The sequence below is a fragment of the Penicillium argentinense genome (assembly GCF_028826775.1).
Source record: "Penicillium argentinense strain IBT 30761 chromosome Unknown utg000002l_segment0_segment0, whole genome shotgun sequence".
NCBI lineage: Eukaryota > Fungi > Ascomycota > Eurotiomycetes > Eurotiales > Aspergillaceae > Penicillium > Penicillium argentinense.
In genome coordinates this window covers 2,617,037-2,633,166 of record NW_026622661.1, presented here as the reverse complement: position 1 = coordinate 2,633,166, position 16,130 = coordinate 2,617,037, and the positions used below count along the sequence as shown (strand labels likewise).

At 47.2% G+C, this 16,130-nt stretch overlaps 5 protein-coding genes across 5 annotated transcripts; 2 read left to right on the top strand and 3 right to left on the bottom strand.

Moving 5' to 3' along the window:
- Positions 1–715: 715 nt before the first annotated feature.
- On the bottom strand, positions 716–2,073 carry N7532_001824 (uncharacterized protein; the record flags this gene model as incomplete). The annotated part of the gene is made up of 2 exons (XM_056614318.1): positions 716–1,950; positions 2,019–2,073. The coding sequence occupies 2 exons, from the start codon at positions 2,071–2,073 to the stop codon at positions 716–718; spliced, it is 1,290 nt and encodes a 429-aa protein (XP_056479359.1).
- A 6,070-nt stretch (positions 2,074–8,143) lies between these two features.
- Positions 8,144–9,188, top strand: N7532_001823 (uncharacterized protein; the record flags this gene model as incomplete). The annotated part of the gene is made up of 2 exons (XM_056614317.1): positions 8,144–8,317; positions 8,514–9,188. The coding sequence occupies 2 exons, from the start codon at positions 8,144–8,146 to the stop codon at positions 9,186–9,188; spliced, it is 849 nt and encodes a 282-aa protein (XP_056479358.1).
- A 247-nt stretch (positions 9,189–9,435) lies between these two features.
- On the top strand, positions 9,436–11,721 carry N7532_001822 (fungal specific transcription factor domain-containing protein; the record flags this gene model as incomplete). Its single annotated transcript, XM_056614316.1, has 5 exons — positions 9,436–9,746; positions 9,821–10,004; positions 10,063–10,502; positions 10,567–11,486; positions 11,546–11,721. 5 exons carry the CDS (start codon positions 9,436–9,438, stop codon positions 11,719–11,721), a joined length of 2,031 nt encoding a protein of 676 aa, XP_056479357.1.
- Positions 11,722–12,021: 300 nt separating this feature from the next.
- On the bottom strand, positions 12,022–13,826 carry N7532_001821 (flavin-containing monooxygenase; the record flags this gene model as incomplete). The annotated part of the gene is made up of 3 exons (XM_056614315.1): positions 12,022–13,499; positions 13,551–13,725; positions 13,797–13,826. The coding sequence occupies 3 exons, from the start codon at positions 13,824–13,826 to the stop codon at positions 12,022–12,024; spliced, it is 1,683 nt and encodes a 560-aa protein (XP_056479356.1).
- Positions 13,827–14,849: 1,023 nt separating this feature from the next.
- On the bottom strand, positions 14,850–15,937 carry N7532_001820 (alpha/beta hydrolase family protein; the record flags this gene model as incomplete). The annotated part of the gene is made up of 4 exons (XM_056614314.1): positions 14,850–15,334; positions 15,387–15,409; positions 15,469–15,501; positions 15,558–15,937. 4 exons carry the CDS (start codon positions 15,935–15,937, stop codon positions 14,850–14,852), a joined length of 921 nt encoding a protein of 306 aa, XP_056479355.1.
- Positions 15,938–16,130: the final 193 nt, after the last annotated feature.

The following is a 16,130-nucleotide window of genomic DNA, read 5'->3' as shown; positions in this document are numbered from 1 at the left end:
TACACTCTTGTATTTTAGCACCCTTTGCAAAAGAAGGGCCTGGGAATTTATAGCACAACGCATTGCCACCCCCATGTCTTATTGTTACGTTCCATCAATTTCTACAATATCCTCAAAAGGGCGACTCCTACAATGGCTTGCTGCATACGGTTACGAGACATTAGTCATGTAATGACTAGTGTACATTACTGTACGGAACATTAATCCGTAGTGTTGTTATTCCGACACTATCCCCAATATAGTACAGCATACTTTGGCATTCCGGTTCGAGAAACAATCAACGAGTGTAAGTGGTGACACCGATTTTCGGAAGTACGGTATTTCTATATTACTGTCGACCAAAAATAGAGGAAAAACACCGCTAGACCAAAAGAATGCCAGAGGCATTAATCTGGTAACTTACTAGTCATGTATTTTTCTCATGCTGACAATTACGGACGACGACGGCATTTCCCTCAAAGGGAAAGCGGTAGACGCAGACATCAAGGCGTATTTACATGGCACTGTCCGTTCTGGAGGCGAATTTCAAAGGTGGTCATCAAGACCCAATGTACTCCATGAGATTGAAACCGAGCTGATGAAAAGGCTGGTGGAACTTGAGATGCGTTTTTGAAGTAAGGTACATGTGTGATACTGATCTGAATAGGTTTCGATGGTGCATGCCAGCTTGATGTGCTGGAAAGTGTTTCCTGACCAGTATCTCCGACAGTTGGTTTCAGATAGGCGGTATCGCTGCCTGCATACCCATTGACATACAGAGCGGGTCAAGCCAAGTTTCCGACCCCTCCTGAGCCTGAGGCCCAGCCAGCTGCAAATTGCTTCTCCCGCGAGTCATCCTAGCTATCACAGTAGAATCTTTAACCAAGTTCCAGATACTATCGTTGGCTGGGAAAACCGACAGCGACTTCATGGTTCTTCGAGTGCGATCGGACTCCAGGACTGACAACAGTTGTTGAATAAGCGCTATAGCGGAACTGACCCCTTCAAGTGAGAACACCCCTAAGGTATCAGCTACAGAAGGGGGAATTAGCCCAATGAAACTTCCGTTTTCCGGGTTATTTGATTGGCGAGCAACCCGGACGCCAGTCGATAACTGTGACTGTAGATCACGTAATGCTTTTTGGCAACGGGTCATGCGATAGATCAGATGCTTTTTCGTCATATTCTTTGTGGGGGAATAGGCGACTACGGCCCTCGTACTCGCCAAAAATCCTGGGCATTGGGCAATTTCGTAGAATGCGTATTCAATCAGCTCGCAGAGACGGCAGGCCTTGCCGAGCTGCTGTTCTGCCTTGATGGTGTCCGAGGTAATCGCCCTCCACTCTTGGCGCTCTAGAAAACACGCTTCACCCCGGGTGAGGGCTTCGAATACTAGGAACCCTCGAAAAGATGCGAGTAGATTCCGACCAAGCCCACGGACGTGCGCCTGTGGTCCCCGTAGACAAAAGAGACCAGAGATGCCACGCGAATGCAGCAACCACGTCCCTTGGCCTGTAGGATTGACCATCTCGTAACCTCCGAGTAGTATGGCGGCGGCAAGTGTTTCGTCAGCGGCGACTAATGATGGTTTATTGATGCTCCAGAAGAGATGTCGCAACGCGCGACCATACATTTCGCGGCTGGCCATAACCTGCCCCTCGTTGTCATGTACTCTGCCTATGTGTAGAGATCCGAGGCTGCGCAAGGCCCAGTCAAGCGCTTTTCCCGAAGATCCCTCGTGGTTGCGAGCCACGTTGAACCAGTTGACGTCAATGCGGCTGATATAAGCATATGTTGATACGGGAAAATGGGCATCGATAAATGCACAGAACCATTCTCTGTACTGCTGGTCTAGGGCGCCAGCGACCAGTTTCGGTGACACAGTTTCATCTATGGACGCGTGTGGGAGATGCACACGACTTTTGGTCGGGTACGGCGAAACAGCATGTACAGCTTTGGCTAAAGTAGGAGCTGTGCTCGGATTGGACCGTTCGCAGGGAGTCAAAAACTGGTGGTAAAACTTTTGATACCTAGCATACCCAGGGCATTGGGTCCCCATCCGCTGGCAGCGCTGGCATTCTGGACGCGTTTCATCGCACTGCAAGTCCGATTAGTTAGATTTGGCGCTTTTGAATGTTTGCTAAAAGGCTAACTTACTTTTACCCGCCGCCGGATACAGGCTACACAGCCTTTGCTATGCGGCACACCCACCATCAATGTTTTAATTATAAGTGACAATTGTCAACTGGGAGAGAGGTAAAATACCGTGGATTCTCCACAAGCACTTGATTATTCAGCAACTGCCCACATCGCTAGGGTTATTGTATGGTGATTCGGGCCAGTCTCGGAAGAACTGTGGGGGAACACGAAGTTTATAGCTCGTGGATCATTTGAACAGACACACACTCATTATCCTATTTTAATTATCAATGGCCATCCTGGATACTACTCCGTACGAGTTTCCGACTATCTAATAATGACTGTCTTCAACGGGACGTCAGGCTTGCACGAAGGATGAGTACGCATAGTGATCAGAATTAAGTATATGGCGAGAATACAGGGTGCTTCAGTGCAAAGAAGGATATTCTGGACAAGGATGCTCAGCAATCTCAGATTATTCGTAGTGCATCTTGGCCCCCCTTTCAACCACAAAAGAAAGTTTCTTAGGGCGGAGAAGCTTCCCATGCGCCAAGTCTCGTATTCAGCCGCGCTTATGCGAAGGACAACATTTGATGGGCCAGCACACCAAGATAAGCAGGAAATTAGATTCTCATTTACTAGAGTTTTTTGGCGCGACATACAATTAACAAATTTTACTCCACTTAGTTAGCCATCCATCCCCGCTTCCAATTAGACATCGGCACAACCCAACCCAACCCAAAATGGGTTTTGGGTCCAATTCTTCAACCCATTGGGTTCCAATAATGGTGTAAACCAGACAACATGTATCTGTCCCCGCGACTGCATTTTTTTGTCCCCGAAGATTCGCTGGTTTGAATAGAGCTTACTTACCCCTGTTCTTGTCGGAGGGCTTCCACTTTTACTCGTTCCGGAGGTGATCAGCAGGCACTTTGCTTGCGGGGTTAAATTCAATACAAGCCGAGCCACGCCTCATTACACACCTTCGAACCGGGTCCTGGATTGAAGCATCCTGTTTCTGCTAGTGTGCGCACTCGCACGTTTCATCCTTAGACTATGCTGCCGATTGGCTGAGGCTCTTGCCCGTCGTGGATTTCACGGAAATTGAGGAAATCCTGCTGCTCGGGGCGAAACACTGGGTGACCGTTACTAACATACCAGACATACCCGTTCCTTTCTCGCACTGCATACAAGGAGTGGGCCCATACTTGACAGCCCTTTCCAAATAATACTTTTCATCTTCTACAGCCAATCATATTGCCAACGCGCACCGGGCCTGAGTCCATTAAAAAAAAAAAAAAAATGGCTGGCAGTCTACTCTATTTTATATTAACTACAGAACGCATAACTAATCTCTAATCCATTTGGGTAAAAAATATATATATATATTAAAAAACCACCCCCAGATATGCAAGCAGGGTGCATGCATCCTTGTGTTGCAACTTGCTGTAAAGAAGTAAACAAAGTTCAATTGAAAATAAGGGGACCGGTCGATCGCTGAAATCTAGCTGAAAACATAAAGGGGATTGTCTAACTAACCAATAGTGTTGCCAGTGCTGACTCGGCTGGGGATACTGACGTGAATAAGACATACATGGAAAGTCATGTCCGAAGGTTTTTCACGTACCTAGAGCATATACCAGTAAAGTGGACATCATTTGTCCCCCGCACTTTCGTACTACCGAAATTCAAAGACCTCGTCTGAATTGAGATTATGTCACTGGCTTGATCTAATGCGGGGAAAACAGAAATCTTAGTGCTTATTATCTGAACGCGGGCTGAGAAGCGACCCTTGCATGGTTAGATCACTATTCCCTCTCTTATAACTATCCCAGATTGTCCTCATTAATCAAACTCTACTACTCCACTCATAATCTAGTTTGACATGATATGTTTTCTGGACGGTTTGGTTATGACCCAAGCAATGAATTCCATATACTTTCTAAGCTTTTGAGCGACTTCCCACCGACCCACCCTGAGTATAGGAGCTATGGCATTGAAGTGGTGCTGGGGTGCGAAAATTAACGTATTTCCCTCTCGCTCTTGATCCAATGAAAAGTATAATTACCTTTTGCTTCGTTTAAGCTCAAGCTGACTGCTGCTAATCTCGGCAAGGACTTTACGACATTTCCAGATTTGTATATATTTCGTTATCTGGCAAGAAACCTTGCCTCTCAATCACTAGCATTGAGCTTGAGGGTCCAGGGTATCCGAGACTTTTCTTGATATTATAAAGATAGATATTGACACGATTCCTGAAGTCTATCTGTGGTTGAGGCTCGCCTTTACTGAGCGAAGGTCAATTCAAGCACAGAGTGCCTTCGTCCTCACCAGTGGCCGGTGATTCAGTGTCTATCCAGCTTTGTAGTTCGATTTGTGCAGTTTGCGTTCGTGCTCGCCAGCTTCACTCCCCGAGGACTAGACCTGGGCAGAACCCATGGGCCGGCCCAAATGGGTCAACCCATTTGGGCCCATGGGCCGAAAAATCGATTTTCTGCCCATTCATGGGCCGGCCCATTTGGCCCATTCGACCCATTTTAGGGCGAAAACTAGTGTACATGTGACTTTCATAATTTATGTACTTTTCGCGTGCTCTTGGCTGTAATGCCTTGGTAACAATAATGATTGATTGCTCTTAGTTATATACGATATTCAGTTAAAAGAGGGCATTTTGATATTACTGTAGAAATCAACTATATCTCATAGCCATCTAATAACCTTGAACGTTTTCGAACTCTTCCTGAAACACGCTGTGTGTTTTGCTCAGGCAAATCAGGCTCCTCAGGCTCAGACTCCCCCTCAGGCTCTTCGGCAGGCTCATTAACACTCCTTCGCCTCTTCAAATCATATTGCGCAGGGCATTCTTCATTATCACTAATCTCCAGAATGCCCTCCTGCGTACGCTCATCCATCTCTTCTTGTTGGAATTCTATCTCAGTCTCAGTTGCGTACTCTCGAACGAAAGCAAGCCGCTCCTCTTCTAGATCAAATCGAATCCCACACATAAGAAGCATTAGATCTTGAATAGTACTCGATTGTAGTGAGCCACGGCGATAGTGGCAGATATCACGCGCGGAGTTAAAGAGACGCTCTACGCCTGCGCCTGTGGCTGGTACGGAAAGGAAATCTCGAGCGAGAGCTGCGAGTACAGGAAATCTGTGTTCATGATCTCTCCAGAATTCGCGCGGAGGAATTGATGCCGTGCCTGTTTAAGGTATTTAAATTAGAAAGAGTGTTTGGTTTAAGAATAGAAGACCACTTACTACTCTCGAGATACTGAGTGAGCTCAGGGACTGGGGCAGTAGGCCGACTACCACAAGCGAGTAGTAAATCAATCTCACTCGTAGGCTTCACAGTCTGTAAACCTCCAGTCTGAGAGAGAGAGCTATATATACTATCCTCGTAGTGCTTAACTCGGGCTTCGAGAGCTTGTCTGTATTGGGCTGCAAAGTCTTTCTCGTCATCCCGCCAATCTGAGGTCTGGAAGAATTCATGCTTATACTGCGGCGCCAAAATAGTCCCAGTTGAGTATATATCACTAAGACCTTCAAGGTCAGTCATCATATAATAATCCCTGAGCTTACTTTCGGCTCCTCTCAGAGCATCAAGCATTTGTCTTTTCCATCCGATCTTCTTCCATTGTAGCTGGCGGATCCGGCTCTCAAGATGATTAAAGAGACGATTGTAAATACTGAAAACAGTATGAATCGTTATGTCTTTTGTTTTTGAGAGAGCAGTTGTGAATCTGTAGAAAGGCGCAGTTCTTGCACATCACCTTAGGTTGTCCAGTAATAAAATGGGCAACCTGTTCGAAGTCAGCCCATATATCTGCTCGCTGGCCCTTTCGATCCCAGAAAGTAGATTGGTGCTCAGAGTGCCCACTCTGGGTCTGGATCCACCAATCCACGAAATCCACTTTATTCATATCTTCGCATAGAACGTAGGTTTGTGCTGGATCTGTGGAGCGTCTGAGAGAGGTGGGAACAGAGAGAGGGGGAGGAAGCTGTATTTGGCTTGCGGAGTGCTCGGGCGCGACGCTATCCGTTAAAAGATAGGATGAATCATCAAATTCCCCACTCTCTGAAAAGGGTACTGAGTAGATATCCGATAGTTGAGACATGATAGTTTGGTAAGAAAGCTCAATAATCCCAACGTTAGAGAGAAATCATCGTTGACTATAAAGAGGAGATAGGTTGGCCTATATTTAAGCTAGAATACAGAGTCCGTAGATAGCCTGGGCTATCATGCCAGGCGCAGAAAGCCCGGGATAACGCGTCTCCTATGTTCGCGATAATTGGCTATTTAGTCACTAAGTCCCACATCTGAATATCTTTTATTAGTTAGTCCCATGGGCCGGCCCATGAGGCAGCCCGTTTGCCTTCGAAATTCGTGCTACGGCATCCCCCGCAGTTTTTATCTCATCGACAACTTTTTTTTCACCCTTCAACGTTCACTATATAAAAGATTTAATCCATCCCTACATCTAATTCGTAAACAAGAATGCTTTTAAACATACATAAAATTATATTTTATTATACGATACTTTAAAAAATCAAGCAAAAATGACCTGCGTCGAGATTTCAGAAAATTAACATCAAGAGCAGAAGGACAATTTAAATTAATTGATCGTGAATACTTCGATATATATATTCAAGTTAGAAGAGATTACGCACAGCGTAATCTATTCTGTACTTCGGTATAAGATTTAAGACAGCTATAAATTACGCTAGTAATTCTGGATATTTTATATATTTATTATGCAGATTTGGGGGCCAAATGGGCCAAATGGGCCAAATCGTGGGCCGACTGACCCATTCGTGGGTCAGCCCAAATGGGCCGACCCACGAGGTTTTTGTCCATGGGCCGGCCCATGCCCAGGTCTACCGAGGACATAATGTCTTACGCATCTGTGAGCGGCATTATCGGTGAGTACTCGGGAAATGATCTCACTATCAAAGCCACGTTCACCTTCTTCCTGGGAATCGCTCTTTACAACTCCCTCGAACTATTGGTGCTCAATTTCGCCTCATTCCGCCGTTAGCACGTGTAGTGGTACGTGAAGTTCGGCCCTTGAGACGAGCACATAGGGTTGTGTATGAGATGTTGTCTAGTGACGCAGCTGCATATTTTGATTCGGCCTGGTTGTTTTGAATAGCCTGGATGGCTAGTAAGATTTTGACCCCATGGTTAGTCGAATCTTGGCCTGATTGACCAGCGGTGGTGGTGGCACGGCGGGTTGTTGAATAGAGTGGATCGGGGACGCGGTTTTTGATGGGGTTGACCGTTCGATAGTGTTCACCGCTCGGTCATGAGCTACGTTAGCAGGATCGAGCTAGTACTGTAACTCGGCCACTGCCGCCTAGAGTTGCCTAGAATTTTGAAACACTTTGAACACTCCCCACTTCGAGGATAGAATCTTCGACTGCGCGATGCAGGGGCCGATATTATATCATTCTTGTGAGCCCGCGAAGCCATTCTCCTGAAAATCACCAAAATGCTTCACCAACTCCCTCCTGAGCTCCTGACATTGATCACTTCCCTGGTTGACATAGGTTCTCTGAAAGCCTTGAGACTGACGAGCCGTCTTTTTTGCTCCCATGCAATCGGGTGTCTCTTTCGCTCGGTGAATATATATAACAAAGAAAAAAGCTGCCATGCTTTTGAGTCCGTATTATAGAACGCGAAGTTCAAGAATTCCGTTGAAAAGGTTTACCTTAAGACCGTTGAAGATGACCATGTGAGTAGTATTTCTTGGCTGCAGCTTGAGCCTACTTTGTGTACAGCAGAAAGAAAAAAAGAGATCGGTGATCTTCGGGAAGATCGCGAGTTCCACATGCTGATCAAGTTGCCAGGACCCCGACAGAGAAGAACTAGATGACCTCCCGGAACGCTGGAGAGATCTTTTATCAAGACTAAAGGAGCTTAAACGCCTTGCAAGTCTTGTTGTAAGATTTGACAAAAACTGTGATGGAGGCAGCAACCACTTGCAATATCGCCTCAGGACCAAAGCTACCGAGCAACTCTCATGGGCTGGCTATCCCATCCTTTGGAAGAGCTGGATATCTACAATTACCAGAACGCGACCCCATTAAGCGAAGAGCTTGTGGATCAGATCACTGGTGTCGTCAAGAACTTGAGCTCTCTTCGTATGGCCGTCGTGCATGAACTTATCCCCGCCTCTCCAGAGGGGGAGATCCTGGTAAGCCCCCTTACCTCTCACTTCAAACCATGGAAGGAGGTCCATTATTCTCACACGGGAATCCTCACGTTATAGTTACCAGAGCCTCACCAGTTCTTCAATGACACGCTCCAGTCGATTTGGCTGAAGCCCTCGATGGGAAATTTAAAGGAAGCTCTCGCTGTACTCGACATTTCCCTGGGGAATGTTTCCAAAGGTGGACCTAGATGGGCTCCACTTCCCACAACTAGAGTTTCTGAGCCTAGGTCGATTTTCCTTTGTGAAAGACGAACAGCTGGTCTGGATTTTGGGCCATTCCTCAACCTTGGAGGAACTCTATCTCGACGATTGCAGCATCATATTTCACGCAAAGTTTTGCACCGATGAATACGAGCCAGAGAAATGTGGTATTTCTCAATCCAAGTTGAAGAACACGGGTCACGAATTGGCCACACACTTCTACTATACCTATCAAAGCCGCTGGCATGATTATTTTACCGCCATACAAGAGGGCCTTCCTCGTCTCCGCCGATTCAAGATAGGCGAAAGCATCGAGTGGGCTGAGGATTACACAATTCCTCTCGAGGGAGAAGAAAGGTTAGTGCCTGGATTGATGGACGACCGGTATAACGCTTTCGATGGAGGACTCGGACCTTGTCAATTTATCACCCAGCAAGACTTTCAAGATATGAAGGAGGACGAAGGTGGACCTGCGTATGAAGGGGTGGAGTGGCCTGGGTGCAACGAGGCCGACCGCGATGCATTGAAAGAGCTCTATCGCAGCATTGGTCAGTGGGTGGACTGCGGTCATATCAACCTCGAATCTAGTCGTCACGTTGAAGATTTGCTGCAAGTCGAAAGTTACCGTGGTCCTGTGAGGATCAGGACATGAGTTTTGAAATAACGAGAATGTCACAAATGTCAGCTTTCAAGTTTGATTCCAATTCTATTTCAACGGTGAGTAGCCTCATAAATCACTAGAATAAATGGACAATGAGAATAATACCAATCCTTTCATTTCGAGTGGTGTGTCCGCGAATGGGAATGATGATGTAACTCCGTCGGAGTTGCCGAGCGGGCTTTGCCATGCGCCGTCATCGCGTCTTTCCTTCTCCGACGGAAACCTCCCTTCTCAAAAAATGGATATTCGTGTAAAGCGCCAGAAGACATCGACTGCTTGTGAAAGATGTCACAAGCGAAAGCTGGGAGTGCGTCACCCCTTGATTGAGTGCACGGAGGTTGCTGACCGTCTCAGTGCGACCCAGTTCGACCCTGCCAACTATGCCTGCGAGCCGGGGTCGAATGTATCGCGAGACATAGATCAAGCAAATTACCGCAAACACCCGAGAGATCGTCTCCTAAGGTGCGACCGAAAAGACCTGGAAACCGAAACCGGACTGAGGAAACGGCAATTCTCCCCGAATCGAATATACTGGACGTCAGCACCAGCGTAAGTTTCACCTCCAGGACGTTATATGTACTTTGTTCAAACGGGGATTCTGACCCGATTTAGATGTTTTCCAGTCGAAGCGATGGAGCGACCACCGACTACGACACTTCAGCTCTACCAGGCGGCACAAAGCCAGCCGCTTCAATCTCTGAGGCCTCGATACCCTGGAGAGACGTCGTCGGAGTTCCCTTGCCGTCTAAATACTGCCTCGACAGATTGGTGGACTGTTTCTTCGAGACCGTCGACTGGTTCATGATGGTAAGCAGTCCTGGTGGCTCCTGCTGGTAGACAGACATAGCTAACCAGTAGATCGTAGGTGTTTCACGAGGAGGAATTCCGACGGCGATATGAGAATCTAATGATCTCGACCTACCTGCCTGGGTTGGAAGACAACAATGAACCGTGGCTGATCCTTCTCGTCGTCGCCATGGGAGCCCATTACTCATCTCTCGCCACGAAGGAAGACCAGGAAAGACTTGACAAGGAACAGGTCTCAAGAGGCCTCCTGGCGCAGGTTGAACGGCGATTCCTACGAATACTCGACTCGGCCAACGAAGAGGCGGTCCAGATTTGTGTTCTCATGGGCAGTTTCTTCCTTTTCAACGGTCGGCCGACTTCTGGGCTGGGGATATTGGGAAGTGGTGTCAAAATTGCGCAGATTCTTCGATTGCATCGGGAGTCGCAACATGCGAGAATGACCAGAGCCCGCTTAGAGTCGCGACGGCGTACCTGGTGGGCGTTGGAAGTCTTCGATAAGTATGACACCCATCGGGCCAGATAGGAAGGTCAATATTCTTGGTGCTAACTAAGCTATTTTTAGATATGCGGCGATCGCATTCGGGCGACCTTGCAGTGTTGACGATTCCGATTGCAATGTCAATACAGTCTCAGATCTCAACATCACTATCGATGATGCGGCCCGGCAGGCTACAAGACTTGACTACCATCGATGGAAATTCAGACTATATAGAATCGTCGGTCCATTCCTCAGCAGGAGGCCGCAAATCAACAGGCTCGAGACTGTTAATCGAATCCATAACCAGTTGGTCTCATGGCGCACGCAGCTGCCACACGACCTGCAACTGGAAAAATACAAAGATGGAAGCCAAAATGCTTCCCAAGTGCTGCAAATGCAAGCACTCGCTCTGCAGCTGACCTACGATAACATCCAAATTGTTCTTCATCGAAGCGTGGTATTTGGAGGTGGTTTGAAGCCCGCTGATCTCAACGATCCTCCTGCAGTCCAACAAGGGTCGGAATTGTCACGGGATCAACTCCTTCAATCTGCACTTCGAACCTCAAGCTTGAGAGAGTACAGCCAGTTATTACAGGCCTGTAGGAAGACACATGCCGTAATGCATGTCGGGATTTGCCTCTTCACGGCAGGTGTGGTCCTGTGCGCATTTGCTCTCTCGGAGCCACTGTCGAGAACGAGCGAGGACGCAAAGAAAGGTATCATGAGTATCCTTCGCCTACAGCGCGAGCAGGTGTTGGGAGAGCATCTTATATCGACCCAGAGTGTCAAAGTACTCGAAGATCTCGTATCTTTGATCATGCGTACTGAGCAACGTTTCATCCAAGGAGAAGACACGACAAGCTGTCCAAGGATTGGGTTGACTACAAATGAGAACAGGACGCCAGATCTTCTCTCTGCCACGGAGGCTTTGGCATCAGAGAGCTCCGAACCGAGCGTCTCTGATCATACTCAGCTTGAGGAGCAGATAACCAACCCTTCTCTAGGTATGAAACCCCGAATGATCTATCCAGGGGTTAATTGACTAACAGCGATCTGCATATAGGCAGTGATCCCGTTGGGCATATATTAGTAGGATCTGAGCAGGGATCATTGTCTCTCGATTCAGCAGCCGGCTTTGTGTGGAATGGTGACAATCCCTATCTGTTCGATCCTGCTCTAGCCGATGCTAGTCAATTATGGCTATGGGCCGAAAGCCCAGACATGCAATTATTCTCATAGAAAGCACGGAAGCTAATTTTAAGTGATTTTACAAATTCAAATGAAACGATCAAAGCAAAATTGAAATCATCATCTTCATATTGTGACTGACCTAAATTCTAAACGACAACTTGACAATGAACATCCCTCAAGCCTGTTTATTGGAATTTCGAGAACTGAAGCGATCTACAATGGAATTTCAAGAGCAATTCACAAAATGTTAGAGCGAAACACAGAAAAGCGAAGAGAAAAAATGGGCGACCGGCAAGAGGCAGGACCGATTCACTTTGTGCCTTATGGATCTTGGGATGGACCAAATCATCAAACTTGACTTGGAGAACGAGGATAGTCAATGTTCTCCGGGTTGAGATAGGCTGTCATATCCACACTCGAGTCCGATTCAGCCATCGTGAGACCATTTCCAATCCAGGACATGTCATCACCCCCAACATAGATGTAGTCATAGTCTTCAAACCGAGGCTTCTCCAAGACTTTCACGAAATGCAGAGACGACCCCGGCCAAAGTGCGGTGACCGGTCCGTCTTCGGTGCCGCGCTTGTACCACGATCGGCAGGGCAGTGAGAAAACAGTTTTCTTGAAGAACTCGTCGCAGTACCGTCTGAAAGAGTCGCAGGCCGCTTTTTTTGGCTGGATTGTGGCGATGCGATCTTTTTGCATCTTTGCAATAACCGAACAAACATAGTCGCAGGTTCGCTCCAGGACAATGGTTAGAGATCCTACACCAATTCCAGAGCTAGGACCGTGAGCGAAGAAGAGATTAGGTGCACCGTGAGTGCTCAAGCTGAGATAGGTATCGGGGTAATTCTTCCACCTCTCGCCAAGGTCCAAGCCTCCGCTGCCATAGATTGGGAATCTTTTCGAGAAGCTCGTATCGAATCCGGTTGCGCAGATGATAGCATCCACTTTTCGTAAAGTTCCGTCAGCTGTGACGATTCCATCTTCGGTAATCTTGGAGATATTGTCCGAGATGAAAGATACGTTGTCCTCGGTCAATGCTTCGAGGTATCCAGGGCCAGGTGTGATGCGACGGCAACCAGGCGAGAACGAAGGGAGAATTTTGTTCAGAATTTCGGGCTTCTTCTCCAGTAACTTCGTCATGTGTTGCTTGAAGTCAGAAGCTGCCTTCTCAGCAAGCTGACCACGGAACAAATGCTTCGTCATGGATTGGACCTCGGTTTCCAGTCTTTTTCTGTATGCCAGGAGCGAGTCTGGATTGCTCCTGAAGTCTTCCAGCTCTTCAGCTGTGAACTTAAAGTTCGATCCAGTCGCAGTATGCTTCCGGACTTCTGTTGCAGCCCATGGAGGAGCAATCCAAGTCTGACCTCGAACATAATTATCAATCCGAGAGGTCTTGGGCTGGATAGCAGGGACGATCTGGATCGCACTGGACCCAGAACCAATCACTGCAACAGAGAGACCCTCTGGATTCCAGCTCTCATCCCACGAAGCACTATGCAGAAGCTTGCCTTTGAAACTGGAAAGACCCGAAATGTCGGGCCACTTCCAGTCGTTCAAAGCTCCTATACATGCATAGAGTACGTCGCAGGTGTCATGAATGACCTCTCCAGAACTGCAGTTCTCGACTGCAACGTGCCACTTGGACTGCGAGTCGTCGAAACGAGCTTCAACAATTTTGTGGTTGAGCTTCATGTACTTTCTGACATCGTACTTCTCGACGATTCCTTTCCAGTATTGCAGAATTTCGTTGCCGGAGGAGTAGAACTGAGACCAGTTGGGATTGGGCTCAAATGAAGCCTGGTACACATGGGACGGCACATCTAGACGATAATTAGAAAAGGAACATATGACTTCTTGGTGATCAAATATACCGCATGCTACCCCAGGATACCGGTTCTCGTACCAGGTGCCGCCGACTTCGGGGTTTTTATCGTACACGACGAGACCAAGATTTGGGATACGCTGCGTGAAGCGTATTGCAGCCAGGATGCCAGAAATACCGGCCCCGATTACAATCACCTTCATAGGGCGTGCATGATCAATCTCCTGTAGATGTCACGTCAGAGACTGCTGCAAGTAAAGACACTGATACTGATAGGTGGCAACTAGAGCCTTACCAAATTAGATTTGATATCATTGGCGACCATATCCGTATATTTAGCGATTATTTCAGCTTGATTTTTCGATAATATTTGACAATTCTCTTTCAGCGTTTCTTTTCAAAGTACGGCCGATCAGGTTACTTATATAGTTAAGGCGAGACACTACTTTTCCCTCGGTCCTTATTACATGTGCCGAGTAGCCGGATGTCCGTCGGCCATACTTTAGGTTCATTCAGAGGCAATTCGGCATGATCTGAGTAATGTAGATCCCCGATTGACTGGTAAAGCATAGTATTTTCAGCCGAGATTCCGACTCTACGGGGAAGGTAGGCTCACAAATACTGCATAGTTACTACAGAGCTACTTAAATCGGTAGAACCTAGAATCTGGATCTGCGGAGTTCAATACCTCGAGATAATTTAATTTCTTTTGGAAATTGTGATCTTGATAAAACAGAAACTTAGTAGCTCATGATGCTAGAATCTCCTTAGGTGCCTGTTGGGACTGTCGAATGAAGATGATTTATCGCAAAGACTGTATTTGCACTCCTCGTTGCCCTAGGAATCTGTTTCGCATAGAACACCGATATGGATTTGCCAGATATGGAAGGTTGACAGCGATCAGGTGATTCAACAATACCATTGCCACCAAGTCCGACGGAGTTTCTGGAGAAATACATCGGGCCCGCCGCAGACAGGACAACACCATTGCAATGGCATTTACAGCCTCGGTGAAAAAAAGCTTCGTTATTTGAAGCCTGCCTTGATTCGATGAAACCTTGGTGCCGTATAGAAGTATCGTCTAAGCGTTCAAAACAAACACCAAACTTGGTCTGAGAAGAAAAGTAAGTGCACAAATATTCATAGGTCTACTACTATTCATTCGGTAGGGTATGCAGAAAATGATTATAACGTTTAGTATTCTCATGTCAATCTGTGGTCCGATAGAACAAGTTGTACCAACCCATGCAAGGAAGATTAATTACTTGTAGAGGCAAAAAAAGAGATAAGAACTAAACTTCTGAATTTTATTCGTCCGTTGACAGCTCCTAAATTCTATCCTATATGCTCAAGCGATCTTCTGAAGGACCCAGTCAACAACTTTGTCCATCATCTCAAGCGAAAACCAATGACCCGTCTCCTCAAAAACATTCAAAGACACGTCATTCTGTTGACCATAATTCTCAACCCAGGGCTTAGTAAACTTGCTCGGGACAAGGGTATCGAGAGCGCCATTCAAAATCAGAACCTGTTTATCCGTGATCTTCGAGACATCTTCATCGCGCTTTCGGAACATTGATGAAATCGAGTCAGGCCATCTGACCGGATCAACGACATCTTTCCCGCCAAGTCGATCCTGAAGCAGGTCGGTCATATTGGGACAGCCGACGCTGATGATGGCAGCCTTGATTTTGGGCTCCTGGGCAAGGATATTCCAGGAAGTATGTCCACCGAGCGAGTGGCCTGACATCACGAATTCAATTGGCGTAAATCGATCTTCCACGTAGACTCCGAGGAATCTCATCACGGTTTGGATATCAAGAGCGATGCCGTCTGTCATGAAGAATTGTGAGGTTTCATTCCAAATTCAGGGGAAAGCACGAACCTATCATAGCTAGCATGTCGTGCCTGCATCTGGTCTGTAAGTTCAAGATCTCAGAACCGGATAGGGGATGGGGAACACGCACGCATGTTTCTCATTTCCTCCCTTCCAGCTTTGACTGTATTTGAAATTAGTAAATTGTAAAAATCCAGGGTGGTACCCAATTCTTCTTACATCGACTTCTTGTCAATCTGCAGTCTCTTGTTAGTTATTTGCGGTTGTCGACACGAAGGGCGGTAGGGGGTGGGGGTGGGGGGTGTAAATACCGCTCGTTCGCCATGATTGCGATTATCAAAGGTTACCACGACGAAGCCCTTCTTCGACTCTCCATGCTGTCTCATCTGGTGAAGGAATTGATGAGCAAAGAGCTCCGCATTCTTGTAAGTTCTCGTGCGGCCGTGGACGTGGAACAAAACCACAGTGTTCTTCGCCTGCTGCGGGGATAGCTCATCGGCACCGTAGATGTAAGTGTGGAAACCCGCGATGTTGATCTTGAGCTCGCTAGATTTCGGGGTGGTTTCTGGCAGCTGGTCAAAACGATCGCTCTTAGACATGGTGAAAGTTCGAGATCAATAATGCGATCCGTTCGTCTCAAGTGCTTGATTCAAGGGGGAGGATGAAGAATGGAGTCTCAAGTTTAGAGATTCGGGTGCAGGAAACGGCCGATTAATAAGGCCGGTCTCGCAGTCCGCCCGAGCACGAGCACGGTATTCCGTGGATTCACTCGGCCTCTGGGCACTCCGCCGG